Source organism: Anolis sagrei, chromosome 1 (genome assembly GCF_037176765.1).
Source record: "Anolis sagrei isolate rAnoSag1 chromosome 1, rAnoSag1.mat, whole genome shotgun sequence".
Classification (NCBI taxonomy): Eukaryota; Metazoa; Chordata; class Lepidosauria; order Squamata; family Dactyloidae; genus Anolis; species Anolis sagrei.
In genome coordinates this window covers 24,072,038-24,093,921 of record NC_090021.1, presented here as the reverse complement: position 1 = coordinate 24,093,921, position 21,884 = coordinate 24,072,038, and the positions used below count along the sequence as shown (strand labels likewise).

Sequence of the window (21,884 nt, the reverse complement as noted above, 5' to 3'; positions counted from 1 at the left end):
GACAGATGTTGACTATAGAGTTATGCCAGAGGACTTAGAGATTTCTAGAAAGAAAACACCTCTGTGGGAATCTCTTTTACCTCCAGTACCATTCTGTGATAACCTGTGATTGAGGTTGACCATAGAGTTGTGTGGGAAACTTAGAAATTCGTAGAGATGATTTCTCAGGTTTTAAAAAGTGAGATTTTTGGGGTGGGTTTTCTCTGTTGTAGGGGATCTTGTGCCCTTCAGCCCATCAGATTGTATTTATTTATATTGGCCCTTGGCCATCTAATATAAAATACATTTCGAGGCTCGGAATATAACAATTCTACTTTGTTGTTCTTTTCTCTCCCACTTTTATTTGGAATAGTCAAAAGGTGTTTACAAGGCATTAAGTATATCCTGCCTAAAGAGATTGCTGTGCAAATGCTTGTCAGATGGTATAATGCATACAACGCACCAGGAGGACCAAGTTACTACTCAGAGTGGAGCTTATTTGTGACTTGTCTCATGAACATGATGGGTTACAACACAGAAAGAGTGGCCTGGACTCGCAATGTAAGTTACCTTGCAGAGCCATCTAATCACTTGGCTTCTAGACAAGATCAAGTAGTAAAGCATCACTTGGAAAACAGTAATTTTGTACACAATGCTGATCTGATGATCCCACCAAATGTTAGGAAAAACTTTTTGTATAGTTCAAAAAATAATTTTGCAAGTTAAATATGAACTGTTTCTCACAAAAAGTAATTGGTACAAATATACTATATTAGATAGGGACTGGATCCAGGCTTTAAAAGCAAGTGTTGGACATTAGTTAAGTGAATATGTAAGAATTGTATTTCAGAAAGAAATGAATTTATATCAGTAGAACTGTTGAATCTTGGCCGCACTTCACCGCATGCTTCCTACGTGGTCCACAAAAACCTTTCTGTGGATCAAGGACCAAATCCAAAGACCCAAAGAGATTAACCAGGATCATCACTAGGTCTGTCATCCTTAATTTCTGTCTTGCAGTCAGATTTACTGACATTAGTGGTGCTTTTGTTTTAAGTGAAAGTAATAAGGTCCAGGTTTTAACTGTAGTTCGTTAGCCTTTGTTCATTCAAATGCACAAATGATGTAAAAAAGTCATGTCAACTGCATTTCAAATTAATAAATATAGGTATTTTGCTGCTCATAATTATTTTTGTAGTGTATATATTTTAAAACCAGAATTCAGTGCTCTCTGATATAATTTAATATTTCTTCATTTTAGCTTGATTTTGAAGGATCACTTTCTCCAGTCATTGCTCCCAAGAAAGCTCGGCCATCAGAGACAGGATCGGATGAGGTAAGGGAAGCATTTAATTTACTAGTATTGTCGAAGGCTTTCATGGCTGGAATCACTGGGTTGCTGTGAGTTTTCCGGGCTGTATGGTCATGTTCCAGAAGCATTCTCTCCTGACATTTCGCCCACATCTATGACAGGCATCCTCAGAGGTTGTGAGGTGTGTTCGAAGTAGCCTATGCCACTCCCCAACAGCTTTTACTCTCAGGAAGTTCTTCCTAATCTTTTCAGTTGAATCCCTTTCCCTGCCATTTGAACCCATTGCTCCCTTGTGCCCTGGTCTCTAGAGCAGCACAAAGTCAGTTTTCCTCCTCCTCCTCCTCCTCCTCCTCCTCCTCCTCCTCCTCCTCAATGAGACACCCTTTTACACCTTGAAACATGGTTCTCATGTTCCCTGTCTGTCTTCTTTTCTCCCAGCCAAACATCCCCCAGGAGGAAAGGAGGAAAGAAAAAGAGAAGGAAGGGAGGAAGAGAAGGATGGAAGGAAGGACGAGTGGACCGGAGGGAGGGAGGGAGAGAAGAAAGAGTGGAGGAAGAAAAATGGGAAGGAAAGAAGGAAGGAAGGAGAAAGAGAGAGGGAAGGAAGGACGAAAGCGTGGAAAGGAATGGAGGGAGGGATGGAGGAAGGAAAGAGAGAAGGAAGGAAGGATAGGATGGTGAGAGTGAGGAGGGCCTGAGAAAAGGCCACAAGGGACCGTATCCAGCTCCCAGGCCTGGGTTTGCCCGTACCTGTCATAAAGGCACAAATCCAGTTGGGACTCATTACTACAGTAATGCCTGCAGTAATTATTACATGTTAAATGTGTAAACTAAAACAATCTACTATATACATTAATCCTAGTTCTTTTTATGTTGTTTTAGGATGCAGAATATCTTCTAAATTCTGACTACCATAAAAATGTCGAGTCTCATCCTTTGGCTAAAGCTTTATGCCTGGATCCTCTGGAAGTAAAATTTCCCAAAGACAATGCTTCACACAAACACTGCTTGGACTCCTCCACTCTTCTTTTCCCTCACATTCCAGCTATTTTCTATGTGCTCCATTTAATCTATGAGGAACTGAAGCTGAATTGTTTGATGGGTGAAGGAATTCGTTCCTTAGCTGTTCTTCTGGTTCAGTTAGCAAGGTATGCTCCCCTAGAAATGAATTAAGAATTGGTTGTGTTTCATGGCGGTGGTTAAGAAGATTTGGAGTCAGAAACATTAGATGTTTCCTTCTCTTTTCTTTTTACAAATGATAGCAGGTGGAGTGGAAGGGTGAGTTGTCAGGACCATTTACTATCAGAGAAGAAGGAGTTGTTGTCTTCTATCTTTGTAGTTAAGATTCTGTGGTCTTGACATTCCTTTCTGGTGTTTTATAGCACAGTTATGGTTCCTGGAAGTGTGTGCCTTCAGGTGGCAAGAGAGCCATTCTCAGAAGCACCTTCATGGGAGAAAGGTCTGCCACTTTTGGGGTCAGGAGTGGATTTCTGGTTTCCCTGAGATATTCTCAGAATATTTTCCCCAGTGATCACAATGGGAGGGGAATTAAAAAAGGAAAAATAAAGAATAGAATAGGGAGGAAGAATACCATGCCTTTCCTTTCCATCTTCTGAGATGATCCTAGGACAATAGTTATACTGCATATACTTGAGTATAACCTTTTAAGGCTGAAAAGGCCCCCCTCAGTTTATATTTGAATCAAAGTTATTTCTTATTTTACTTTATTCTTATTCTTATTCTTATTCTTATTATTACATTTATTATTGTACTCTATTTACTATTATTATTACAGTTACATTATTTTACTCTATTATTATTTTTATTACATTTATTACTTGGCTCTATTTATTATTATTAGAAGTATTATTTTACTTTTATTATTATTATTATTACATTTATTATTTTACTTTATTATTGTCATTATTACAGTTATTATTTTACCCTATTATTATTTTATTACATTTATTATTTTACTCTCTATTATTATTGGAAGGATCCATAAGCACATTTACATTGAAGAAGGTTAGAATAATGGTTGAATCAGAATTGGACAGTCGTATCTTAAATTACGGTTTCATGTAAATATTCAAAAACATTTAATCTACTGATGGCTCAATTAATGTAATTTTATTGGTCTCTATTTTTATTTTGAAATTTACCAATGGTTGCTGCATTTCCCACACTTGGCTTATATTTAAATCAATACGTTTTCCCAGTTTTTGTGGTAAAATTAGGTGCCTCAGTTTATATTTGGGTCGGCTTATACTCAAGTATATACTTTTGCCCACTCCCATTGATATTGTTTGACTTTTTTTTCTTGTGCTATTACAAATCTTGGGTGCCTCTTATTGCACCTGTGGTCCACTGTCTGTATGTCAGTTCCTTGGGTGATGTCTACATTCCAATAAAGCAGAAGTATTACTACTGTTTTAGATGTAGCCCTGAAAATGGTTTAATATGCATTTTGTGGACTATTTTTTCTAAAATCTTTCACCAGTATCACCATTGGTCATGATAGCTAAAACATTATGAGAGCTGTAGTTCATAAAAGTAATTTTCTAAGCTTTTCTCCTCCCCATCCTCTAATTCAGTGTTTCTCAAACTCTGTTCCTCCAGATATTTTGGACTTCAGCTCTCACAGTTCCTAACAGCTGGTAAAAACAGGCTGGGGTTTCTGGGAGCTGGAGTTCAAAACACCTGGAGGAGCAGAGTTTGAGAAATACTGCTCTGATTAATAATTGCATGTAAAATTGTGCATCTCGGAATGCAATTTGCTTCTTGTTTCCCATTTTTAGAGACTTAAATCTGGAAGCTTACCTTGATTATTACTACAGAGACTATCCAGTACTAGTGAAGACTTCCAGGCAGACATGCATAATTGATCCAGGCAAGTTTCAAAAGTATTGTTGCGACTTTTAAACATACAGTAATTAATCACTTAGTAGGTATGTCTGAGGTTGTTGTATTAGATTTAGTTTTTAATAAACTTCTAGGACTTTTGTTTCCTGAGGTTTGTAGTTCCTTGCAGCTTAGTAACACCATTGTATTTTCTGTAAACTTCAGAGCTGGAAAATACATTTTAAATTTTTATGGTATTTACGGTGGCTTTATTATGCTATTCAGCACTCTTTTAAGAGTGATACTAAACAGGATACTAAACATTGTGTGTTATAGTTCTTTCACTTACTGTATATACTCAAGTATAACCCTAGTTTTTGTTAGGCTGAAAAATTTCCCTTCGGCTTATACTCAAGTCCAGGTTATTTATTATTTTACTCTGTTATGATTATTATTTTTATTACATTTATTATTGCACTCTATTTATTTTTATTATTATTACATTTTTTACTTTATTATTGTTGCTATTATTATATCTATTATTTTCCTCTATTGTTATTATTACATTTATTATTTTATTCCCTTTATTATTATTGGAAGGATATGTAAGCACATTTACATTGAAGAACGTTAGAATAATGGTTTAATCAGAGTTGGACAGTCTTATCTAAAATTACAGATTTATGTAAATATTCAAAAACATTTAATCTACGGATGCCTCAATTAATGTAATTTTATTGGTATCTGTTTTTATTTTGAAATTTACCAGTAGTTACTGCATTTCCCACTCTCGGCTTACTCAAGTCAATCCATTTTCCCATTTTTTGTGGTAAAATTAGGTGCCTCGGCTAATCTTCGGGTCAGCTTATACTCGAATATATATGGTAGTTTAGTTATTCTTTAAAAAGTAGATGTGCTTTTATTCTTTGCTGCCTTACAAGATTGTTTTTCACAGATTTGAGAAAATATGAACAACACCAATACTTTAAAAACTGAGGGCTACATGTTTTTTTTGGGGGGGGGGGGTCAGTGCGGGCATATAGTTCTGTCTTCCTGGAAAATACGATACTGTCTTCACAAACTTTGTCCAAGACAAACTATTTGCCTATAATGGACATTCAGTACAAATTATGAATTCATACCCAACCGGCGATGTATTATATAGATTAGTGTTTCATGGATGTACCATATAGATTACCTCAATAGCATGTGACTGATTGTTTGTTTGTTTGTTTTGTTAAAAATGTAAAACAGCTGTCTGGTTGCTCCTGACACGATAAATAAATGTGACTGCTGTGATCATGGAAGTCCCCACTGGCTGTGTCCACGAATGCTTTGTTTTTAGTTTTTTTCACTTGTACCATCAGCATAAGCCAATACTGGCAAGAGTATTTTAATTCTGTTCTCTGTTTTATTCTGTTTCTTAAAACCAGCATGTGGCATGCAGCACCCAACCTTTTTTTCAGCGGATCCTCCAAGTATTTTTCAGTGGCTGAGTTCCTGCTTGAAGGGAGAAAGCGTGACTCTCTACCCTTATTTGCCTGGAATCTGTGAAAGGAGCAAACTGGTAGTGTTGGTATGTACTGCAAGACCTGTGAAAGAGACTGATATCTTTCTGTATGCTTAACGTGGTTGTTCCAGTGTGCCTTCTCAGAATAAGGAGAACTCTCAGCAATATGTCCTCACAATGCACTTTAATACTGACTTAGGATGGACTGTGCCCCCTCATTTCTCTCCGAAAAATCCTATCCTAGTTATATTTTACCTTGTTCACGTCAGCATATTTTCAATTTTAATCTATTACATTTGGCCCGGCCATTTTTAAAATTGTTTATGTCACTATTGATTGTTTTTTTTATTTATGTGATTTATATGATTTGTATTTTATTTATTGTTTATTGATGTTTTGTTTGATGTACTTTGGGCTTGGCCTCATGTAAGCCGCACTGAGTCCCTTGGGGAGATGGTAGCAGGGTACAAATAAAGATGGTGATGATGATTATTATTTAACTTAATTGAGGTATTTCCGTCATCTGTCTAAATTCTGAGAGTTTTTTCATCATTGGTTGGCTTCCTCAATTGTGCCTCTTAGGATGAATGATGAATGAAGACATTTAATCTGAAAGATCCAGAATGGAATAAATGCCATTGAAGGAGAGCAGATGAGCAGGGTTTCAAAGAAACTAAATGTCTTAAACTTTCTGAGCTGTTGTTATTAAGTAATAGGAGAGGGGTGAAGCATTTTTGGATGATTCTGGATGCTGTTGGACTGCAGTTTCCATTATCCCTCATCAATTGCTTTATTAGCTAAGGCTGCTGAAAGTTGCAGCCAAACATTTGGAGGACCTCTGGTTGCCTATTGGTATAGAACCATAGCTCCATTTGCATGAAGGAAAGGACAGTGGAATAATTACATGAACAAAACTTGCAGGGTTTTGAGCATACCTAATCTTTGTTGCACTAGAGCCCTGAAGCCCCCTTTCACCACAAACCTCACACTGTGCAGATAATCCAGTGTAAGGGTTTATTAAAACCAAAGTAAAGTAAAAGCTGAACATATGAAAAGCAAGCAACTATAACAAAGGAATCAAAGTTCATCAGGATATGTCCATAAGACTCAAGAGTCCCCATATATATAATATAATATAATATAATAATGATTTGCTGATAATGGATAAAATAATTGTATTATTAAGATTCAACATCTCAATGTAAAATTAAACCAAAATGTATATAGAGGATCCCATAAGACTGTAGACAAGGAGGAAGTGTATGTTAAGTAAAAGTCTATGATCCCTTTATATGTACTATTTAAATAGAAGTCTGTGACCCCTTAAAGAAAATATATTATCTGAGAAATGATTATGGAACACTAATAGCTGGAAAGTATTGTACTGTATGCAACAAACACTTGCAAATGTATGTCTCTTTGAATTAATAAAAAAAAATTTTTAAAAAAGGAACCAAAGTTCATCAGGATATGTCCATAAGACTTAAGTGTCCCCAAAAGTCCCTCCAGGAAAAGTATCCAAGATAAATCCAGCAAAATATTGTACAAGAACAGAGTGCATAGATCTAAGGCAGACAAATCTATGCCATTCAGAGATAATGTACATGAAATTAGAGTGCATCTCACAATAGATGACATTTTCGAATGGTTAGAAATATGGTATGTGTTGGGCTGTGTATGCCATCTCATGCTAATGGAAAAAGTGAGATGCTGCTGTGTTCAACTTTCTCATGCCCTGTTGATACAAATAGTTATATGAGTTTAGCAAACTCTTTGACATACTTTAAATTTCCTCTTCTCACTAATTGAGAAATATGGAGGATTCTAATTTGGGATTTCTAAAAGAGAAAATGAATGAATTGTTATATGGAATGTAAGCAGATATTACCTTTGACCTTCCAGTCATTATAGATTTCAACTTCTGGAATCCTTGGATATAGTCCATGCTGACTCAGGGTTCTAAGAACTGAATAGCCAATTTAGTCTGAACGTCAATGTATATCTTTATGCTGATTCAATAATCTTCCTTCTTCTCTCTGTCACTTAAATGGATGGGGAAATGTTGTGTGAACAGAACCTAAGACAGAATTTATTTTTCCTGGGCAGAGTGTTGCACTGTACATACTTGGTGATGAAAGAGCTGTTTTAAATGAAGCATCCAACTATTTATCCAAGATAACTTCAGGTAAGATAAATTTTGAATAAAAGTGTACGGCTACTAATTTCTCACTACTTTTTTGCTACTTTTCTTGTCTTTACAAGTGGTGCATTTTCATTCTGTTCTCTTTTGTCTTAGGTCCGCGGAAGCAGCAAACTGAACTGGAAGAGCCCCGGTATGTTAATTAGAGACCATAAAAATCCATTTAGAAGTTGTTTTGTCAGTGAGAATTTAATGTGCTTTTTCTGTTGAAAATCTTGTCCAGGTTTCTCTTTTACTGGTTAGTGTATTATATAGTGACTAAGAAAGTGAGATAACAGTTCCTGCTCAAAAATGGAAGATGGGATGCCTTCCCTTTTCAGTAACATGGCTCCCATGAGCCAGGACCAACGCCAGCAGACACCTGAATGTTTGCACACTTTTGCAAACACCATTGCATCTACTCTCTAATTGGCATTTTGATTCTTCATATACCATCTTCATCATCTGTTTGAAAATCTTTGACTGGTTCCTTGAATATTGCTGCCCTTCTCTACTTAGTATATACATTGCCTTGCATGTTAAATAAATGCATACATTGTATTTTGTTGGATTTGCTTGTGTTTTGCAGGGGCAGTTTTAAGCATGGCACATCAACTTCCAGTCTTGCTGAAAAACTGGTTCTGTGGATGACAAGTGTAGGTAAGGAGGTTTGTCATTTTTAAAGGCATTTTGCAACATGTGTTGAAACAAATTGATCTGGATAGATTCACATGAATATAATGAAGCTAGAAATGCATGAAAACATAGCAAACGCGTTTGGCCGGGACGAGAGACAGGGCCTTCTCAGCTGTAGCCCCCCGCCTGTGGAACGCGCTTCCAAAGGAGATAAGATTGGCTTCCCTCATGGTTTTCAGGAAAAAAGTGAAATTGGGGTTGTGGGACCAGGCTTTCGGACAGCAGACTTAATTAGCACTTCGGTTGGAAATTGACTGGAATGATGATACAGCTGATGATATTTTATTATTGTTTTAATTAATGTTTATGTACTGTTTTCATTAATGCTTTATGCATTTTAATTGTGTTGTATTATTGTAATTTTTTTATGAAGTAGCATCGAATCATTGCCAAATGTAAGCCATCCTGAGTCTCCCTTCGGGGTTAGAGAAGAGACGGGGAGAAATACCCTAAATAAATAAATAAACAAACAATCTGGAGTTAGTCTGAAAGTAAATACACCATTGTTGTTTCTAACTGAATAGTTATAGCAGGCTTGTAGCATTTTGGAAATCTGCCACATTTCACTTTTTTCACTATTGCCACAGTAGAGAAATAGAAAAAACAAAAGTGTATAACCAACATGAAAGATAATATTTCTGTTAGACTGGTCACAAGCCCTTTAAAATTTTCACCTATCGCTCATTGAGATCTGCTACAGGGTTCTGATCTTGTGTGGCAACACATGTTCACACTTTTGCACTTGTGTGTACAGGCAATAATGACTGTATATAATATTTTCACATTTGTTTTCTGTTCAAATACTAGGATTTACTTTAAGAGACCTGGAATCCTTGCCTTTTGGAGTTGCTCTTCCTATTAGAGATGCGATATATCACTGCCGACAGCAACCTGCCTCTGATTGGCCAGAAGCTGTCTGTCTACTGATAGGCCGTCAGGATCTTTCCAAACAAGCTGGTGAGGGAAATTTGCCAAAGAGTAAAGTCGTAAGTATCAGAAGTGAAGATTATTCCAAGTGCTGTACTTTTAGATTTTCTACAAGTGAGTGGATTTATAGTATTTGAAATAAAATTAGATAATAGTCCCAATTTAACAAATGGTGCATTTTTACAAAGAGTAGGGCAGATATGACTACTTGTATATGCACTTCTGTATTTAGCAACTCACTGGAGAGTTCCTCATTCTCTCCTTCTCTCTCCCCATACCTCCAAAAGTCTGACACCCAGATGATCTCATCTGATATGCCCACAACTTCAGAGACTGAAGAGGATGATGATGGAATGAATGATATGAACCAGGAAGTGATGTCGTTGATATGGAGTGAAGACTTGAGGTTGCAAGAGGTGCGCAGGCTTCTCCAAAGTGCCCACCCAGTCCGTGTTAATGTAATTCAGATGCCAGAAGTCAGTGACCACGAATATATTGAAGAAAAAGAAAACCGGTAAACAGTTAGCATTCCTACTTTAGTTCACTGGTCCTCAGACTTTGACTCCAAAAGAACCTCCAAATAAATAAACAAATAAATAAATAAACCTAGCTATGCTTTCCAGGCGGTGGAATGTCCTGAGGATACAATTAATAATGGGGTGGGCAAATAGAAACAGGATGAAAAAAGTATTTTACTGAAAATGTGTATTGAAATATATGTATTTGAATGTACAGCCAGCCCTCCCCATTCACTGAGGTTAGGGGCACAGGACCACCATGAAAGTGTAAATAAAAAATGCTGTTTTTATAAACATGAGACAGTTATCTCAAAGTCCTTCAGCACAAGTCTGTGATCACCTCTTCTGAAAGCTCACCATAAAATCACAGAGTATCTATAAATTCCTATTGAAAACATTTTAATCAAATCCATGAATAATCACATTTGCAAAAGTCAAACCTGCAAATGTGGAGAGGGCTGATGCTCTCTCTCTCTCTAACTATATCAATATTTATATATCTTTTAATGCCTTTGAAGACAACTTAGAAATTGCAATTAGTACAAAGTTTGGCAGCCAGATTAATAACTGGGGTGAGCTTTAGGGAGCATACCATGCCCCTCCTGAAACAGCTCCACTGGCTTCTGACAAGTTTCTAGGCCCAATTCAAAGTGCAGATAATTACCTATAAAGCCCTATACGCTTTGGGTCCAGCCTATCTTCAAGACCGCTTCGCCTTCTATGAACTGATGCAAGCATTGAGATCTGCTGGAGAAGCCCTTCTCTTGGTCCCACCACTGTCCCAAATATGGTTGGTGGGGACAAGAGAGAGGGCCTTCTTGGTAGTAGCTCCCTGTCTCTGGAATTCCTTACCTAAAGAAATTAGATTGCCCCCACCCTTCCAACGTTTTGAATGAGTTTAAAAACATGACTCTTCCAACAGGCCTTTGAGCGTGCGTAATTCTGGCCAGCCCAATGACCCGATTGTGCCACTCTGCACTTTGTTATTGCTGATGGTTAGCTTATTTGCAGGTTTTACTGCATTTTTTGAATTTTTAAAGAATTCTTATATTTTTACTGGAATTCTACATACATTATTGCTTTTATACTCATGCTATATATTTGTGTGCTTGTATGCTGTTTATTGTGGGTCAGATGCAGCACCATAGTGCTTCTGTGAGCCTCCCCAAGTCCCCTTGGGGAGATGGTGGCAGGGTACAAATACAGATTTTATTATTATTATTATTATTATTATTATTATTATTATTATGTGTATAATGGCTATAAAAGTATGTGTGTATATTTGTAAATATCTTTATAAATATATAAATATGAAATATAAGCTATTTTGATTTGAAATGCAAGGTTCAGTTACATTTTCAAATAAATGTGATCCTAAATATAAACTTCAATTCATTTATGCATTGTGAAGATCGCAATTAACAATCACAATGTATACTCAATAACCAGTTAACCCCTTTTTACAAAATACAATTTTTAAAGGGAAGGCATTGAGTATAAAAACATTATCTATATGTTTTATTTAGTTGTTCAAATGCTTATTAGTAATATATTTCTGATTTGTGTCTATATGTGTGCTTTAACATAATGTTGTCTATATTCTTTCTCATTTTCATTCCTTCAACAGGCTGCTGCAGCTTTGCCAAAGGACGATGGCACTGCCTTTGGGAAGAGGAATGTTCACTTTGTTCTCTTATCACCCGGTTCCAACAGAGCCCTTGCCTATTCCCAAGCTGAACTTGACAGGTATGTTCGTTGAAGACACGTGTTTCTCACTTTTCAACTTTGACTAAATGTATTTGATTATTTTACCATTCTGTGCAGGGCGAGCGCCTCCAAGAAATACTACCGTAGACCTCAACAGCGGCAATATAGACGTGCCTCCTAACATGGCTTGTTGGGCAAACTTTCACAATGGTGTGGCTGCCGGGTTGAAAATAGCACCAGCTTCCCAAATAGATTCAGCGTGGATTGTGTACAACAAACCCAAAAATGCAGAGCTGGCCAATGAATATGCAGGCTTTCTCATGGCCCTGGGTTTGAATGGCCACCTCACAAAGCTCGCAACACTTAATATGCATGACTATTTGACAAAGGTGAGGCATTTCTTCAAAGCTAAGAGGTGAATGATATTTTTTTGTAGAGTATATGTTTTGTTTTCCACATTAAGGTAGTTATATGGAGGTCATAATCTTCATCCTGCAAGAACTCCATTGAAGAAAAGTTATTATGTAGCTCAGAGATGAGGAACTTTTGGCCCTAGAGTGAAAAGTTATAAGAATTTTGGGCCTTACAAGTCCCACAATCCTATCTGTATGGTTGCGTGGGATAGGGCAGGCGAAAGTTACAGTCTAAACATCTAGAAGTCCAATAAGTTATCCGTTGGTTATGCATATTTTTCCAACTGTATGATTAATTTCTTATCCATTATTATTCATCACAGAGGTTGCCACAAACTTCATGTTACTGCTATGGTCAATTGAGCTTTTACTTGCTCAAGATTTGTGTTTTGACTGGTTAAGGTTCAGACTTTGTATGTCACACTGAAGAAAAATATTTCTGTAGTGAATTTTAAGATATGAGGACATGCCACTCTTGGATCTTTGACTCAGAGGGGCATTTCATACTAAGCTGTGGTTTTTGTTAAATGCAGCTAGTTACACTGCCCAGATATAAAGTGAGTTGCAGTCCAACAACATCTGGAGAGCCACAGCTTCAAAAAGAACCCCTTAAATTTCAATCCTGTCAATTGAATTCAGTTAGGGATTAACCAACTACTATTCTGTCAGTTTCAATCTGTCCATTAAAAATTTCAGCACATACCTTAAATTGCTAGTTCTAAATGGAGTAAGCTAATTGCATGAATTTGGTTGGGGCAGTGGTTCTCAACTTTCCTAATGCTGAGACTCTTTAATACAGTTCCTCATGTTGTGATGACCCCAACCATAAAATTATTTTTGTTTAATAACTGTAATTTTGCTCCTGTTATGAATTGTCATGTAACTATCTGATCTGGAGGATGTATTTTCATGCACTGGACCAAATTTGGCACAAATACCCGATAAGCCCTAATTTGAATATTGGAAGGGTTGGGGGAGGGGGGATTGACATTTGGGAATTGTAGTTGCTGGGATTTATAGTTAACTTACAATCAAAGAGCTTTCTGAACTCCACTAACAATGAATTTGAACCAAACTTGGCACACAGAACTCCTGTAACCAACTGAATATACTGGAAGGGTTTGGTGGGCATTGACCTTGAGTTTTGGAGTTGTGGTTCACCTACATCCAGAGAGCACTGTGGACTCAATGATGGATCTGAACCAAACTTGGCACAAATACCCAATATGTCCAAATCTAAACACTGGTGGATTTTGGGGAAAATAGACCTTGACATTTGGGAGTTGTAGTTGCTGGAATTTATAGTTCACCTACAATTAAAGAGCATTCTGAATCCCACCAGCAATAGATTTGGGCCAGATTTCCCACACAGAACCTCAATGACCAACAGAAAATACTGTGTTTTCTCTTGGTCTTTGGCAAACCGTCTGACCCGCAGGTTGAGAAATGCTGCCTTAGGGGAATTTTTTTAAGAATGCAAAGAAACACATCCCACCCACAGATTTAATTTAAGTGTTGTCAAGAATGAATATGTATTTTGAATATTGGTTTACTTCCCAGCTGTATTACCTGTGATCAAGGCTTTTGTTTTCACGGCAGGGCCACGAGATGACCAGTATTGGGCTGATGCTTGGGGTTTCTGCTGCCAAGCTCGGCACAATGAATATGTCTGTCACTCGGCTGCTCAGCATCCACATACCTGCTCTGTTGCCTCCAACCTCTACTGAACTGGATGTTCCTCACAATGTGCAAGTGGCGGCTGTGATAGGGATAGGCTTGGTGTACCAAGGGACGGCTCACAGGCACACGGCTGAAGTTCTGCTGTCAGAAATAGGTAAAATGCTGGGAGAAGAAATAGGCTAGAGTCTTGTTTGTGTTCAGTATAATGTACTTGTGTTGTGCATACTTTCATGGATGGCTCCTTAGAATATACAGGTGGCCAAGTTGCCTAAACCAAAGCATCCTGTCTTGTGATTGAGGGCAAGAGTTGGTGCCACTTTCATTACCAGCTCTTCTCTTTCTATTGATAATCCCATGCAACGCCTGGTATCTCAAAAGCTTGATTTATTTAGAACAGTGTTATGCTAGGCAAAGCATTTCAGTACTAAGGTAAAGGTATTAAGTCTAGTTGTATCCAACTCTGAGGGTTGGTGCTCATCTCCATTTCTAAATCAAAAAGCCGGTGTTGTCCATAGATATCTCCAAGGTCATGTGGCCAGCATGACTGCATGGAGTGCCGTTGCCTTCCCACAGAAGCGGTACCTATTGATCTTCTCACATTTGCATGTTTTTGAACTGCTAGGTTGGCAGAAGCTGGTGCTAATAGCGGGAGCTCATCTTACTCCCCAGATTTGAAGCACCGACCTTTCAGTCAGCAAGTTCAGCAGCTCTGTGGTTTAACCTGCCGCACCACCTGAGGCCCCCTTTCAGTACTTAATGTGTACTGTATTTCTTCAATTTTAAGATGTACTCCCCCCAATATAAATGAGTGCATCTTAGAATCATAGGTGCTTTTTATATAGAAACCTTTTTTTCCTTCTTGCTGTTAGTAAAATTAGTGTGCGTATTACAATTGATGACATGTTAGAATCAGATTTAGCTGAGGAAAAAAGGAAATGCTTGCTTGCTTTTTCAAAAGTCAAGTTTGAGACTGATTTGTTTATTTATTTACTGCTTGTTTGTTTATTTATTTTTTTATATGGATTCAGGCCGCCCCCCAGGTCCTGAGATGGAGTATTGCACTGACAGAGAATCCTATTCATTAGCTGCTGGCTTAGCTTTGGGAATGGTCTGTCTTGGGGTATGTACTGCTCACTCTCACTACTCTGTGCAATGCCAAATGGATTACTGGATTCCTGCTCAAAAGTGAAACCAGTCTGTTTGCTGAACAAATTGCATGTTTCAGCCTCCCTAGCAGAGGAAGGCTGGTTGTAACCCATGTCTAATTGTACAACGTAAATTGGATGGTTTTATCTTTTGATTTTGATTCCTTCCTTAGCATGGCAGCAACTTGATTGGCATGTCAGACCTCAATGTTCCTGAGCAGCTTTACCAGTATATGGTTGGTGGCCACCGGCGTTTTCAGACTGGAATGCACCGTGAAAAGCACAAGTCTCCAAGTTACCAAATTAAGGTAGTAGTTTTAAGTTCCTTGTTTTTTAACACTTGTCATCTCCTGCGCTAGATCTTTCTTTAGCCTCTTCAGTGCTCTGTGAATCAGCATTAAGGAATCTCAGGTGCTCCAGATTTTTTGGACTGTAATTCCCACAGTTTCTTTTCCATATGGGGTGAATCCGATGAGTGTTGTAGACAGAAAACATCGGAGTTGAGAGGAAACAAAGGTTCCTCATACATTGGTCTGTAATTGTTGTTTCAGGTGAATTTCTGTTGGGGAATGGGATCCGTCCTACCACTGAGCTATAGCCCCAAATTAGGAGAAAGAGAATTCTTTGCTGCTTGTCCCTTTCATATGTTTCACAAGGAATATGTGTAATTAATTAACTTGTACAAGTGTGTTTGTGTGTGTTTTCAAGTTGCACATGCCACACGTTTTATCTCCAGAGAATTCAGATAACTTTCATTGGAGGGAGCTCTCAGGTATTTTTTTCTAACCGATGTTACTAGCTAGACCAATTTAAATTTTGTTTTGATTTATGTGTTTGTTTATCACCAAGGCCTTTTTGCCTTTTTGCTTGGAAACCGCATTGAGTCCTTGGGGAGATAGGGCGACCTATAAATAAATAAATAAATAAATAAATAAATAATTATTTATTTATTTATTTGAAACACAGCAAGATGAATCCACAGCAGACAAGATCACTCTGCTGGCTGTTGTATTGGATCACACGTCGGACACTTCCCAAGTGTCTACGACTGTGTGATGTATCAGCAAATGATGCGTGCAGATCCCAGTAAGGTGGCCTTCTGCAGCTGGCAGATGGTAATTTTGTCAGCGCCGATTGTGCTTAAGTGCAGGCTTAGGTCTTTAGGCACTGCATCCAGTGTGCCGATCACCACTGGGACTTCATTTACTGGCTTGTGCCAGAGTCTTTGCAGTTCGATCTTTAAATCCTCATATCATGTCAACTTTTCTCTTCAATTCTGCTGTCACCTGGGATTGCGACATTACAATCCATACTTTGTTTTTTAACACGATTGTGAGGTCAGGAGTATTGTGCTCCAGAACTATTATTATTATTAGAATAACAGTTTTCCGCCTCTTCAGAATATTTGCTCAACATGGCATGCAAAGCAAAATTGCTTTCTGTAAGCTGTATATAAGACTGGAAAACCTTCATAACACTTATTTTTATGCGCACAAACTCCTTTAATCCCATATTTGCCATCTGCTCACATTTTTAAGCCCGCAAATTCATTTTGTAAAGACCTGCAACTTCTCATATTCAGTTTTTCATGTGTATTTGTATACAAGCTTGTTTCCTCGATTTTCTTTAATGCACCACATTTTGTATTAATTTTTGATTGGCAAAACCACATTGCCAGATTCAGGTAAGTCAAATATTATTATGGACTATGTAGTTGTTTTATCATTGTATTTGTATGTTGTTGTTTTATGTTTAATGACTGAATGTTTAATGTATTTATAATGTGTATGTTTATATTTTGATGTGGCATCAAATCGTGCCAAGCTGTAACCCGCTCTGAGTCCCCTTTGGAGTGAGAAGGGCTGGATAGAAATATGGTGAATAAAATAAATAAATATGAGGCATAATTGCATTCCAGTTTCCATACTGGTTTTGGAATGATGAATTCATGCCTATTAAAAACAAATCAAATGACTTTCTCATTTCTTGCTGTATTTGATATTACTGAAATGTAATATGACTGTATGGTAAATTAACGTGAATTAAGCCATACTCTTTATCTTGACAGGAAGGAGATACTATAAATGTGGATGTGACTTGCCCAGGTGCAACTCTGGCATTAGCAATGATCTATCTGAAGACTAACAACAGGTATTGGGTTTTAAAAGTTGCATGTGTGTAAGACACAATGCATTTGGAAAAAAAGGGGAGAAACATTCTGCAGGCCACCTTCCTCACTTATTTGCCTCGAAGTGTGTAGGTAATAGTAGCAGGAACAGTTGTACACCTGAAATACAGTAAGCCCCTCACATTTGGCTGGGTTAGGAGGGCAGAACACTAGTAAAAATGCAGTAATTCAGTGGAGCTTAGAAAGGAAATCGTGAAACAGCAAGAAACCTTTCAATAAATATTCATGGTGGCACAGCAAATTAAACTGCTGAGCTGCAGAACTTGCTGATCAGAAGATCAGTGGTTTGAATCCATGGATGGGGTGAGCTCCCATTGTTAGCCCCAGCTTCTGCCAACCTAGCAGTTCAAAAATATGCAAATGTGAGTAGATCAATAGATACTGCTTCTGCGGGAAGGAAATGGCTCTCTGTGCAGTCATGCCGTCCACATGACCTCGGAGATGTGTACGGACAACTTTCGAAGCTCTTTGGCTTCGAAATGGAGATGAGCACCACCCTCCACAGTTGGACACGACTGGACTTAATGTCAAGGGGAAACCTTTACTTTTACCTTTTTAACCTTTTGTTATTGTTGTTTTTGGCATCAGGTCAATAGCTGATTGGCTTCGTGCTCCAGATACTATGTATTTGCTGGACTTTGTGAAACCAGAATTTCTTTTATTAAGGGTAGGTTTACATTTTGGTTTTGCTCTTCCGTTGCAATGCAGACTTCTCCAAATTGTGTGGTTTTATGCAAGGGTTGTACCAGAGCTGTTACTATAATTCTTATGAATTACCTGTTTGTGTCTGCGACTGCTATAAATTTGTTTAAACGGTTAGCTTTTAAACCAAATACACATCCTTTTTGTCTAAGCTTGGGGTTGCTTTGCATAATTCAGAGTTCCTGCTTGCAAGGCTAGTTGTTCCCAGGAGATGCAAAATATGCAAGAAGAATTCCCATGTGTACAGAAATCACTTGGCAATTTATATCAAATGCTTATTTAATCAGCACATTACTTTGCTTGCCATATAAGAAATTGTCCTGTGGTAATTTTCAGCAGCATAAAGGAAACCTAATAAAAGTGAGAGCAGCCCAGGAAGTATTTCTTAAAATACAACATTGTCTGTGATCAGAGTCAAACATCATAACAGTTTAAAGCCATGTTTCTCTACCTTTGGTTTTCCAGGTATTTGGAACTTCAACTCCCAGAAGCCCCAAACAGTTTGGCTAACTTTAAGAATTCTGGGAATTGAAGTCCAAACACTTAAAGGACAAAATCTTGGGAACTCCTGGTTTTGATTATCTATCCTTCCATTTGCTTCTCTCCAGTTGTGTTTTTATTCATCCATAACAAGCCTGGCCAACAATTGGGATTATAATATGAGGGTGGGTCAAAAAGATTTTCTTCCTGAGTCATAAAAACATTATGAATTAACATGTAACAGCAGAAGTTGCTACAGATCATGGCCTCTACACAAAACTACACATTTGCACCATCAAAACAATTTTGAAAAAATTCAGGGTTTTGCTTCATGACCCATGATTTTAAAGCTGGTTTTACACAATTCAAGTCATTGAATCTGAAAACATGTAGATTGTCTTTCAGAGGTCCAAACAGGTAAAAGTCAGAAGGGACCAAATCACACTCTGTGACATCCCAAGTCAGCAATGAGTTCTTAGGCAAAGCCATATGAGACGTTCAATGCACCAGCAACATTCTGAACTGTCTGTCTCCTCAAATCAATTCATCAGCACGTTCTCGATTTGCATCTGTGACTGATGTCAGCCAGCCACTTCCTGGTTTATCTGTAATTTCCATTTCTCCGTTTTGAAACTTCTTCACCAGCACCGCACATTGCTGATGTCCATTAGAGCACCCTCATAAACATTCTTCAAGCAGTTATGGATTTCCTTAGGTGCACAACCTTTTTGCCAGAAATTCAATGAGGACTCTTTCTTTAACTTCAGATTCATGGTCCTAACCAGTCAATCCGAAAAAGAAAAGACGATATCAGTAGAGTAAGGTTATCATATCATGCTACCTCTTTATTCTGCCTTGATTAGACCACACCTGGAATATTGTGTCCAATTCTGGGCTCCACAATTGAAGAGAGATATTGACAAGCTGGAATGTGTCCAGAGGAGGGCGACTAAAATGATAAAGGGTCTGAAGAACAAGCCCTATGAAGAGTGGCTTAAAGAGTTGGGCATGTTTAGCCTGAAGAAGAGAAGGTTGAGAGGAGATATGATAGTCATGTATAAATATGTGAGAGGAACTCAGAGGGAGGAAGGAAGAAACATGTTTTCTGCTGCCCTGAAAACTAGGACGTGGAACAATGGCTTCAAACTACAAGAAAGGAGATTCCATCTGAACATTAGGAAGAACTTCCTGACTGTGAGAGCTGTTCAGCAGTGGAACTCTCTGCCCTGGAGTGTGGTGTAGAGTCCTTCTTTGGAAGCTTTTAAACAGAGGCTGGATGGCCATCTGTCGGGGTGCTTTGAATGCAATTTTCCTGCTTCTCAGCAGGGAGTTGGACTGGATGGCCCATGAGGTCTCTTCCAACTCTATGATTCTATGCATAGATAGTCCAGTAGCTGTGAAAGAAATACAAATTAGAGCAATGGAAACATTACTTTTTGACCCACCCTTGTACAACACATCTGGAAGGCACCTAGTTAGGAAGAGTGTTTAAACCTTTTACACATTTTGCTTGCATATTTTTCTGATTTATGCTGGCAGTGACAGAGGTTCTGCAGCACCTGTTCAATGACATTACATCTTAGAAACGACTCCCCTCCCTTATACAGTATATGGATAGTTTTTCGTACTTCCAAAATAATTCCTGCTTAACTCAAGGCAGATAGGGACACCTAGATGCATTTTGAAAAGAAGCTCTAATTCTAGTATATCCTTTTAAGACAGGCAAGTGGAATTCTGCTTTATGGCATTAAATAAGCCAATGCTGATTCCATAGCACAGGAGGGGGCAACCATAATGGTGCCAGCGGTCCTTTCACCTTTAGAGTGGACTGCACTGGCCAAAATTCACCATCAGAAGTCACGTCTGGTTGAGGTTTCTAGGTTTAGTGACAGTTTAAAGAGCTGAGGGTTTAAAGGAAACCTGCCACTTTTGTGGCTATTTGGAGGCAAAAGATGCCTCAAACTCTTTGGAATAATGAGTTTGGGGCATTTTGGGGAGGGTTGAAAAAAGCTGGATACCATTCACTAATCAGGGGGTGCAGGATTCCACTTCTCACATAGTACAGCATGAGAGGAGCTGTGGTGGCGCAATGGATTGAACCTTTGTGCCAGCAAAACTGCTGACCGAATCTGCGAGACTGAGCTCCTGTCTGTCAGGCCCAGCTTCCCATGTGGGGATATGAAAGAAGCCTCCCACAGGATGCTAACACATCTGGGCGTCCCCTGAGTAACATCTCTGCAGACAGCTGATTCTCTCACACCAGAAGCGACTTGCAGTTATCTCAAGTTGCTTCTGATACGATAAAAAATAGTACAGCATGAGTTCAAGTGAGCTAATTTACAGTGAGAATTTTGCAAACTGGAACGTGAGTGTAGCATGTTTTTTATGCAGAGAAAGGGGGTTTAAAATCTGGATATATTTAAGATTTTAAGAGCACCTGTGCGGTGGTATACATTTAAAGTGCCTTAAGGTATTTCTAACTCTTCAGACTCAAATTATCTTGATTTCATGATAATTCTTAACATTTAGTGTTCATCTGTGCTTTTAGTGACCAATTTTTTTTCTCCTATTCTGATTGTCTCTTTGTTTGTCTAAAGACCCTGGCTCGCTGTTTGATTTTGTGGAATGATATCTTGCCCAGTTCTAAGTGGATTGATAGCAATGTGCCACAAGTAAGTCATATACATCTAACATTTCTATCCTAGTAATCCAGAGGATATTATTCAAAATTGCATAATGACATCTTTAAAACTATGGAAAACCTTGCAGAATCAGGTGTTAGCATTTGTTTCCACTGTGTTTTTCATAGATTGTCAGGGAGAATAGCGTATCCCTTCATGCAACTGAGATGCCATCATCAGAAGATTTGAATTTGGAGACACTGGCGTAAGTCACCAAATGGGATTCCTACTTGCCTTTCCTCAGACAAAAGTAATCAAAGTATAGCTTGGAAAATTACTTTTAAAGGTTAATCAGTTACGGATGAATTTCCAACTCCCTTTCTCTGCTATAGTCATCATTATAAATTATTAAAAGTTACACATTGTCCTTCTCTACAGGGACATGTCTAGTGCTGTTCCTGTTTAGGTCCTCAGCAACATTTTGACTACAACGGCAGTATTAGTAAATTGTTCTTTATCAGCCCAGATTTAGCTTTTCTGCTACATTATTTCACCTTTCAGCATGTTTCTGAACTATAGGACTGCCATATAGGGACCATACAACTATTTAAAAAGGATAAAGACAGAACAGGACTCCTTTTAGGTCCGACTCTAGCCAAAATGCAGCTGCTAATATGAAAGTTTGAACTTTTCACTTTCTGCTGAATCTGTAACGGTCCCATTCTCTGGTTTTTGGTTCTTGCAGTCCCATTAACTAGCAAATCTGCATTAACTAGATATAAATCAGGCATGTCCACCCAAGCTACTTATAGTTCAGAATTCTGTGTTGATCACACTGATACAAATGAACTGTCATACCCTGACAAAGTACAGCAGTCCATACAACAGATAATGGTCCATAGATAGATGGTATTATATTTGATCCTAGAGATCATATTGCTATTTTCCAATCAGTATTGGAATGTGTACATCAGAACATATCTGGT

General features: G+C 38.2%; 1 protein-coding gene across 4 annotated transcripts in view; it reads left to right on the top strand.

Moving 5' to 3' along the window:
• Positions 1-21,884, top strand: part of ANAPC1 (anaphase promoting complex subunit 1) — a 67,551-nt gene that overhangs the window by 24,114 nt on the left and 21,553 nt on the right. For all 4 annotated transcript variants that reach the window (XM_060754477.2, XM_060754476.2, XM_060754475.2 and 1 more), the window contains exons 17-35: positions 353-540; positions 1,241-1,315; positions 2,174-2,439; positions 4,090-4,181; positions 5,566-5,708; positions 7,749-7,827; positions 7,939-7,975; positions 8,411-8,481; positions 9,325-9,503; positions 9,732-9,958; positions 11,590-11,708; positions 11,787-12,058; positions 13,682-13,916; positions 14,791-14,882; positions 15,081-15,215; positions 16,976-17,058; positions 17,684-17,762; positions 20,875-20,949; positions 21,087-21,163. In XM_060754477.2, the coding sequence (XP_060610460.2) occupies positions 353-540; positions 1,241-1,315; positions 2,174-2,439; positions 4,090-4,181; positions 5,566-5,708; positions 7,749-7,827; positions 7,939-7,975; positions 8,411-8,481; positions 9,325-9,503; positions 9,732-9,958; positions 11,590-11,708; positions 11,787-12,058; positions 13,682-13,916; positions 14,791-14,882; positions 15,081-15,215; positions 16,976-17,058; positions 17,684-17,762; positions 20,875-20,949; positions 21,087-21,163 (2,524 nt within the window). The remainder of the gene's footprint in view (positions 1-352; positions 541-1,240; positions 1,316-2,173; positions 2,440-4,089; positions 4,182-5,565; positions 5,709-7,748; positions 7,828-7,938; positions 7,976-8,410; positions 8,482-9,324; positions 9,504-9,731; positions 9,959-11,589; positions 11,709-11,786; positions 12,059-13,681; positions 13,917-14,790; positions 14,883-15,080; positions 15,216-16,975; positions 17,059-17,683; positions 17,763-20,874; positions 20,950-21,086; positions 21,164-21,884) is intronic.